Source organism: Nelumbo nucifera, chromosome 3, assembly GCF_055504915.1.
Source record: "Nelumbo nucifera cultivar China Antique chromosome 3, China Antique-T2T, whole genome shotgun sequence".
NCBI lineage: Eukaryota > Viridiplantae > Streptophyta > Magnoliopsida > Proteales > Nelumbonaceae > Nelumbo > Nelumbo nucifera.
In genome coordinates, this window is record NC_142651.1 from 2,192,788 (window position 1) to 2,202,344 (window position 9,557).

A 9,557-nucleotide genomic window follows, 5' to 3' on the forward strand; every position below is an offset into this window, starting at 1 on the left:
CCTAAAACCCTTTTGCTTCATGTTAATGTCTATTGGGCTTCAAGTGTGGACAAATACAGGCCCACCCTATTAGAAATATTTACTTTCCTCTCCATACCTCAATCATGGATTCTCTCAACCCATGGCTATGTGGAAAGTCTTCTTACATTGTTCTTTTCCTTTTCTGATTATCCTTTAATTATTTTGACAATTGCAAATAAAGTTATATCTTTTCTCTCTTGTATATATTTTTCCCTAATTTAATGGAATTACAATTGAGTGCTTCCATACCAAATCGAGCTCGAATTTTTACACTTATATCTTGCTTGAAATTTAATTAATTATAATAGGGGTACGGAGGATCAGAGACCACACCAGTACACCATCAATTTGATGACACGTATGCACTTAAAAAAACCATTCAACCTAAAAATTTAAGCTATTAGATGAAACCCTTAAATAGGTTTTATTACCAGTGCCCATGCATGCATCAATTCACAGTGTTTAGCGTATAAATACATCTTACAGTGGCTTAATTTCCATTTCTATATTTAAAGAGTAAAATTGGCTATTGCCATGTAAGGGAAATTGTCAAAAATTCACCATGAGTTTTCAGCATTTCTCTTAAACTCACCACAACTTTTCGAAATGTCTAAAACTCACCATGTCACTAACTTGACGTTAAAGAGCCTAACGGCTGTTAATATATTACCATTTTAACCTTCATAGAAAAATATAAAATATATACATATATTTAATATTTAGACATGAAAAAAAAGTAAAAAAAATTCAAAAAATATTTTCAAATATAAAATACATATAAAAACACAGATATTGCAAAAAATATAAAAAATTATAGAAATTGCACACAAAATAAAAAATTATTTTCAAATTATACAAACTATAGAAATTGAAAGACAAAATCAGAAAATAAAAATTGTAGAAAAAATACCAAAAATTATAGAAAAACACAGAAATTGCAAATAAATAACAAAAAATACAGGAAATTTTATAGATGGTAGAAAATAGATGAATGTAAAAAAACAGAAATTATAAAAAATATTAGAAATTATAACAAAACACTAAAAATGTAAAAAATAAATTGAATAATGAAAAAAGACCATTTTCCTCTAACTCGCCATTCAAGGGTGATTCGGTCATAAAAATTGTTATTTATGCTGACCTGGACACCTCTGTTAAGAAACATTAATGGTGCACTAATGGAAGGTGAGTTTTGGAAAATAAAACTTACTGACATGGTGAGTTTTAGTGAGTTGAGACGTTTTGAAAACTTGTGATAAATTTAAGAGAAATGCTGAAAAGTCATGATGAATTTTAGACAATTTCCTGCCATATAACTATGCTGATTTAGACGGGCGCACAGCTTATTTGGTGGTGTAGGTAAATGAAAGCAGGCTCAATGTTGTTTTCTAGATCATAGTCTCACTTGATGTGGTAAATTTCAATCTAACAGCTCCGGCTCCATGTGGAATGGAAAGGCCCTCTTGTCTTACATTACATATATAGTTCCCTCACACGCTTTACAGCCTACTTCAACTAGCAAGGATTCCATACCAATTGAAGCAATGACAATCGACAAAGGAATATCTAGGCCTTGCCTTTTGCATTTTTTAAACCTTTTCCATGTCAGATTAACCAACAATTAATTGTTTTTTAATTTTGGTTTACATAATTATAAAATGTATAAAGAAAGACAAGTGGAAAATATAATTATTTTATGTACTTAACATAATTAAGTAAAGGGTTCAATTATTTTAGGTGGGTTTCCGTCAAAATCAAAATTCACAGGAGGTTTTGATTGGTATTATAGGTTTTCCCTTATATAAAATATAAAAAAGGAAGAATTCTTTTTTCTTGTCAAGCGGAAATAATATTATTGTGGAGCCATTTGGGAAGTCTGTAAGGACTAATTAAAGAAAGATATGATCAACCTAAGCAGCCGAATGCAAATTTTTCCCCGATTATACTAACATATGATAATTATAGGTTATAGAAAAACTTCACCTCTCATTTCATGGGAGATAAGTAAGGTTATAAAGTGGCATACATGCCAATACAATTAGGGATTGTGTGGTCACAATTCATTCCTATAACATATGGTTTTCACATACTAACATTTGCCTTTTATCCCTCCTACTTTATTATTATTATTTTTTTTTTATAAATCTTGATGCCAACCACAGCTAATGGAACCGTGAGCACCCTTACCCTTATCTGAGATGGTGGGGGAGGGTTATGGAAATTGTACCCAAACACCCCCTTGAATGGTAACAGGGCGGGTGGGGCGGGGCTGGTTTTTGCATATCTTGTACCTGACACTGAACACATGTACCCTGCCTCATACCCTGATGGTGCTGGGAATCCCAGCCCCTCCATCCCTAATCCCTATGGGAATAGGAACCCTAAATTTGCCCCACCCCACCCTAGCATGGTTTTTATTTATTTATTTGATAAGTTATCATATTGAAATTTAACGATTTTTTTTTTTATAAATTCTTCTAAAAGTCATTATATCTTTATATCTTAAAGGATATGTTTTTTTTAATCTTAAAGGGTATGTGGCCATTTGGTTTATCAAGTAACTATGTATGTATGTATGTATATATATAGGGCAGGTTTGGGGCCAGGCTTAGGGCGGGATAGATAAATATCACCCTGACCCCTTCTTCGGTCACCTGATGAGTTTCCAAAACCCACCCTCACTCCACTCAACAGTTGTAAAATCCATGCTCCGCCCTAACAGGGGGCAGGTCAAATTGCCATCCCTACGACCCTAATCCCCTGAGGATCCTTGTGGGCATCATTTGTTTTTTTATGAAATAGGCATTGATGAAACTGGATTCAGTCGGTGCAATCTCGTTCCAACAGCCAATATAGCCTTGCATTGAGAATATCTCCCCATAAAATAAAGCACAGAAATATGGAAATGTTCCCAATGCAAGACTGTTTAAACGGCCTTGCACTGACCGAAGTCGATCTCAGCATTGATATGATTCCTTTGTACGCTTATCCACAAAAACCTTGATACAATTATTTCAGTTTTGTTCCAAAATCATAATATTATTTTTTCTGCTAGAAATAAAACAAGGTAATTATCCTAATTCCACTCTAACAGTTTAACATGTGGAATCATGAGTGAAGAATTTGATTTTTTTTGGATAGTTTCTTTTTACTAAAATCCTCCCCTGTAATTTTGAAAAAAAAACTGCAATTACCTCCCTTTCCGTCATTGTCCTAATAACAATAAAAAAAACTTTGAATTTATAAAATTATCCTTACTACTAGCTAGGGCATCTTTTTACATAATCCAAAATGTCATATTTGCCCTTATAGACTTTACTCCACTTAACGAATTTATAGAGGCTCAGTTTGGAAGGAGTATAAATATAAATATATAGAATGAAAAACCTTTATGTTTTGTATTATTTTATATGTATTTACACTCCATATATTGATATTTGTAATCCTTCCAAAGAGAGTCAGAGTAAAAATTATTTTACTCTTTTCAATTTGACCCAAGAAACGTTTTTAGTCAAACCTTAAAAATTCATTCGAGGTATTTTAAGCTCAGTTTGAAAAAAGTATAAATACAAATATATAGTGTAAGTATATAGAAAACAATACAAAATACAAGGGTTTATAATCCACAAATTTATATTTGTACTTCTTCAAAAAATTAATGCATTAAGCTAACGTTTTGATTTGGGACAATAATGAAAAGGAGGTGATGAGGGCAGATTTAGCCCTTCAATAATATTGTGACACATGGTACCTCAAAACAACTAGGTGACACCCAAAACCACTTTGGCAACAACTTGCCTTAGCCAAGTTGATAGTGTCCCACCTGGCGGCCTAGCAGCCTGGCCCAGGCGCGGCCTGGCCCAGGCGCGGCCTGGCCCAGGCGTGGCTTGGCATAGGCATGACCTGGCACAGGCACGACCTGGTACAAGCACGACCCGGCATAGGCATGAGCTGGAAGCCTGGCATAGGCATGAGCTGGCAGCCTGGCATAGGCGCAACCTGGCACAAGCATGCGCTGGCACAGACACGAGCTGGCACAGGCGCGACCTGGCACAGGCACGACCTGGCACAGGCGTGACCTGGCACAAGCACGAGCTGGCAACCTGGCCCAGGCACCGACCTGGCGACTTACAAGACGTGCTCGCCGACAAACAATCCTTGGAAGTTGGCCCACGTGCCGAACGATCCGGAGGGTGATCAACGTGCATGGCGGTTACCTCCAGGAATCTCGAACCACTTAGACGACCTCGCAGAAATCTCAGATATGGTGCGTGAAGCCCACGCCAAACAATGCCTATATAAAGGCACCAACCCCAAGGGCAAGAGAGAGGGCAAGTAAGCAAGTAAGCAAGTTCTAGCTCTCAAGCTTTGTGATTTTTAGCTCGTAGTCTACTATGAGAGTACTGACTTAAGCATCGGAGCGACCTCGCCGGGTTAGCCACCCCGGTTTCTCTGACATTTGGTTTCTTGCAGGACTCTAAAGAGCAAGAAAGCTCGTCACCTAACCTGCCCATCTCGGCACCTGGTCAGTTCGGCACCTGCCCGACACCTGGTCAGTTTGGCACCTACCCGGCATCTCACGGGCAGCTCGGCATCATGCAGCTCGGCACTAGGCAACTTGCCCATAGACAGTTTGCCACTAGATAGCTCACCACCAAGCAGCTCATCAAGGTAGTTCGCCACTAGGCAGTTCACCACCAGGGAACTCACCACCAGGCAGTTCGCCACTAGGTAGCTCGCCACTAGACAACTCGCCACTAGGGAGCTCCACTTCAGCCTCTATGTCCCACTTGGCGGCTTGGCATAGGCGCGGCCTGGCACAGGCGCGACCTGGCACATTCACGAGCTGGTAGCCTGGCATAGGCACGAGCTGGTAGCCTAGCACAGGCACGAGCTGGCAGCCTGGCACAGGCGCGAGCTGGAAGCCTGGCACAGGCGCGACCTGGCACAAGCACGACCTGGCACAAGCATGAGTTGACAACCTGGCCCAGGCACCGACCTGGCGACGTGTAGAACGATCCGGAGGGTGGTCAACGTGCATGGTGCGTGAAGCCTACGCCAAACAATGCCTATATAAAGGCACCAACCCCAAGGGCAAGTAAGCAAGTTCTAGCTCTCAGACTTTGTGAGTTTTAGCTCACAGTCTACTATGAGAGTACTGACTTAAGCATCGGAGCGACCTCGCCGGGTTAGCCACCCTGGGTCCTCTGACATTTGGTTCCTTGTAGGACTCTAAAGAGCAAGAAAGCTCGTCACCTAACCTGCCCAGCTCGGCACCTGGTCAGTTCGGCACCTACCCGGCATCTCATAGGCAGTTTGGCACCATGCAGCTCGCCACTAGGCAGCTCGCCACCAGGCAGCTCGGCACTAGGCAGCTTGCCACTAGGCAGCTCGCCACCAGGCAGCTTGACACTAGGCAGCTCGCCACTAGGCAGCTCGCCCATAGGCAAATCACCACCAGATAGCTCACCACCAAGCAGCTCATCAAGGTAGTTCGTCACCAGGTAGTTCACCACCAGGGATCTCACCACCAGGCAGTTCGTCACTAGGTAGCTCGCCACTAGGCAACTCGCCACTAAGGAGCTCTACTTCAGCCTTTGAATCACAAGCCACTTGGGAGCATACGTCATTGACAAAGTACTTGGACAAAAAAATTTGATACATCACATGATCAGAAATAGTTACATCAGGTGGTAATTCATAATTACCAGTTTTTATTCAAATCAAACCTCAGGAGGGATTTTATGATGGTCGGAAGGAAAAGTTTGTATATTTTACTTTTTATTTTTTCTTTATTTGAAAGATTAAAAATCGAGGAAATAGTTTGGGGCTGAGAAGTTAGTTAACTGTATTTGTTTCAGTCGGAATCCTTGGGGAAATTGGAGGATACTCGACAATATATGATGCTACTGCACCACCCAAACTGTAGAAGATGTTGAGTCACTGAGGTAAAGGTCTGAGGACTAGGTGGGAGCAAAATACACATGTTTGCATGTTTATTGTTGATGCATTTCTGTGATTTTTAGATGACTTTTTTTTTTTTTAACAATTATATTATATCCTGGAAAGCAGTCTGGATACTGAGACCAATCACACCATGACGGCTGCAGACTGCAGGGAGGGGAAGTCATCACTCATCTTCAGAAATTTTGAAGTGGATTTGCAATAAATGGCTGTTATCACTAAACTGGAAAAAGCTATATATATTATATAATTTCCTCTCATTAAAGAAAAATAACATCATCGTTCATGGCATCCAAAGTTTAATTCCATTGGCATTTGGCAATAGAGATGAAATTATGGAAATCTCGTGTCTTATTCTTATTAACATTATCTTATAATCCTATTTAATTAATTAATTGGTCACCTTCGACCAAAAAAAACTCGCCTTCCCCCTTACATATTCATCTTCGAGCTGGAGCCTGGAGGGAGTAACAAAGAGATGGATAAATACTAGAGAGAGAAAGTGATTGATTAGACCAGTCAAATGCACCGAAGGGTTTCGTGGACTTACGTGACATATTAGCAAATCGTGTCTCCTCTGTCCTCTCTCTCTCTCTCTCTCTCTCTCTCTCTCTCTCTCTCTGTTTATTAGTTTATATAAGCCTGCGGCCTGCCTACTTTGTCTCAGAGAAACTCAGACCCATTTTCCTAGGTCGCTAGCTAGGAGCGAGCTAATCTTGCAGCGAGAAAAAAGAAAGCTTGGCGCAAATCACCTCCCTCTCTTGCGCTTCAAATCGTCTTTCGATCAATTCTAAGCTCCGCCAGATGGCAGCCTTTTCATACCAACAGCCCACTTTTCTTCTCGACTCGGCTATGCTTCCAAATTCTCCCGTCAAGATGCCTGGACTTTTCGAGTTTGGCCTTGGCCTTGGCCTTGGAGACATCAACGCCACCTGTTTTCCTTATTTTCCACCTCAACCTCTCCCTGAATCTTCCATTGATAATCTGGACACCAGCAAAAACGTCATTCTTAGTGATAATGAACCTTCCATGACTCAGAAACAAAGGTCCTATTCTTCATCCTTGGTCGTGGGTCTTGAAAGTGGCGATCAGGTCACTCAGGACGAGACCCAGAAAATGGACAAGAGGAAGAAGAAGAAGAACGGAGATGGGTCCTGCTCGAATTTCGCTGAATCGTCCAAGGTAAAACTAATTAAATTTGTGCTTGAATTGAACGCTATCGATCGATGTTCGAATCCTAATATTGTGCTGAGTTCGTTTGACATTTGATGTATCGGTTGGGTTGATTAGGATGTAAGAGAAGGCAAAAGCAAGAGACAGAGAAAATGCAGTAGTGCCTCCAAAGATGCAGAAGAAGATAAGCGCAGAGCTGATAAGAAAGTCGGTGAAGAGGCTCCAACTGGCTACATTCATGTGAGAGCGAGGAGAGGTCAAGCAACAGATAGCCACAGCCTTGCAGAAAGGGTACCTAATTATAACTTGTTCATAGGGTCCAACTTCCAATTCTTGCTTGTTAATTTATATTTCTCAATTATATATGGTTCTCTGCGAAATGGATTTTCAGGTAAGAAGAGAGAAAATCAGTGAGAGGATGAAGATGTTGCAAGGTCTTGTTCCTGGTTGTGACAAGGTGAAATTTAGCTCTCTCTCTCTAGCTAGTCATTCTCAGTTATCCTTGACTAAACAATCGTTTTCTTCTTATCTGGGGACTAGGATAAAATTACTTCTGAGTTATTGACTGTTTCATGTTCTACCTGCAGATAACTGGCAAGGCCCATATGTTGGACGAGATAATCAACTATGTGCGGTCCCTACAGAGTCAAGTTGAGGTATCTATCTATCTATATAAAGATAGAATTAGAGATTGGAATAGCTTTTCTTTGGCTTCTTTTATTATCTTTTGCAAATAAAATAAAATTTGACTGGGTACATTTGGATTTACTCATTTTACGTCTGCAGTTCCTCTCCATGAAGCTTGCGTCGGCGAGTCCAATTTTCTATGATTTTGGAGCGGATTTAGATGCCTCCCTGCCAAAACCACCAGTGGTATATATATTTGAAACTTGAAAGCCTCCCCCACCCGGCACCCCCAAGTTTCACTTCCACAGTTCCATGTCAATCAATATATAGTTAATTCTTTTCAGTTTTCATTGCTGTAACTGTATATCCCTAACTAATGACTGACTGATTGATTTCTTTGCTTCTAACATGAAATTTCAGAACTTGGCGCCACCACCAACAACGCAATCTACGCAAGCATCCTGCGCTTCTGAGCCCACGGCTTTTATGGATTCCACTACTAGTTTCAGCACTAGAAATAACTACCCTATCCTGGACAGTTCCATTGCAGCTGGTTTCCTTGAGCAAGGACAGAGGCCTAATGCCGATGCCTTCCCTCAGGTATATATATATATATTAATACTCGTTATATAATTTAAGCCACATATGATATATAGAGATTTTAAGAAAATGTGCTGACTTTCACAATGCGTTTTCTCCAGAAGAATGGAAATTTATTATGGGATGTGGAGAATCAGATACGAAGCTTTAATCATCAATCCAACTTCAACACCTTTTGTTCTTTCCAGTAAAACATACATCTGGTAATTAAGCCCTTAAAGTCTACAAATAAAAAACACTAGATGCATTAAGTTACTTATTTCTGAGTACTCCTTTGTTCTGATTTGAATTGATTTGTCCTTACAGAGCAACAGCAGTAACATTAGAAGAACGTCACACTACTTCAAAGCTTTCAGCTGCTTGGTAAAAAGTTGTGACGAATTGGCTTCTTCGGTGATTAACATTGTAGTCGCTGAAGATCCAAGTTCAGTCGGTCGATGATGAATGGGGGATGCATGAATCTCATAATAAAGTCGACAGCAGAAGGCAAGGAAACAGGATGGAACATATATATACAACGTTGATATGAAAAAAGATCTCTTGTTGTCGATTTGACCGCCCAATTCTGAATCATCTGCTGGTTTACTTAGACATTGAATGTAGAAATTATGTAATAGTTAAAAAACATCAAACCCATGTGAAATTGTCTTCGTTACTTTTGTAATTTATTGTAATTACCATTTACCATTTTCTTTTTTTAATTTCTCTATCTTCCTTTTCTCTGGCAACTATTTGTGTTCGCGACACGCGAGACGTGAAGGAATGAAAGGTTGTTGCAATCCTCCATAGTCTCTTTTGCTCTAGTTATTTTGTTTTAACTTTTAAGGGTTATTATTAATTGTTGATTTGACTGTTTGTCCTGTTATCATGTATGCTTCGCTACTGTTTGTCCGGTCTGAGCAGATCCGGTCTCACAGTCGAGTTAAAGACCCCTGTCTACCTGTGTAAGTGTAATGTAACGGTAGTTGACAGAGCATCTCGTAGGAAATTTAACACTTCGAATCCTCTACGGGAACCGGAGGGCACTATACCAATAATGATCACCCTGACATGTGGGATCCACGTGCCTGTCTCTATGGTATTGCTAAAACCGACCACCATTAAAATTTTAGATGATTTGAAAGTTTTTTACCAATAATCCAAGCGTCAGAATTTGTAGGTTCAAATGTACA

The 9,557-nt window shown here is 40.0% G+C and overlaps 1 protein-coding gene across 2 annotated transcripts; it reads left to right on the forward strand.

Annotated features, from left to right (window-relative positions):
• Positions 1 to 6,645: 6,645 nt before the first annotated feature.
• Positions 6,646 to 9,248, forward strand: LOC104592777 (basic helix-loop-helix protein 80-like). 2 transcript variants are annotated; one of them, XM_010252258.3, is made up of 8 exons: positions 6,646 to 7,167; positions 7,276 to 7,449; positions 7,550 to 7,615; positions 7,746 to 7,814; positions 7,945 to 8,031; positions 8,206 to 8,385; positions 8,487 to 8,588; positions 8,692 to 9,248. In XM_010252258.3, the coding sequence occupies exons 1-7, from the start codon at positions 6,790 to 6,792 to the stop codon at positions 8,574 to 8,576; spliced, it is 1,044 nt and encodes a 347-aa protein (XP_010250560.1). In that variant the 5' UTR covers positions 6,646 to 6,789; the 3' UTR covers positions 8,577 to 8,588; positions 8,692 to 9,248. The 2 variants fall into 2 exon arrangements, with proteins under 2 accessions (XP_010250560.1, XP_010250561.1); XM_010252259.3 differs by having other exon boundaries at positions 6,651 to 7,167; positions 8,490 to 8,588; positions 8,692 to 8,831.
• Positions 9,249 to 9,557: the final 309 nt, after the last annotated feature.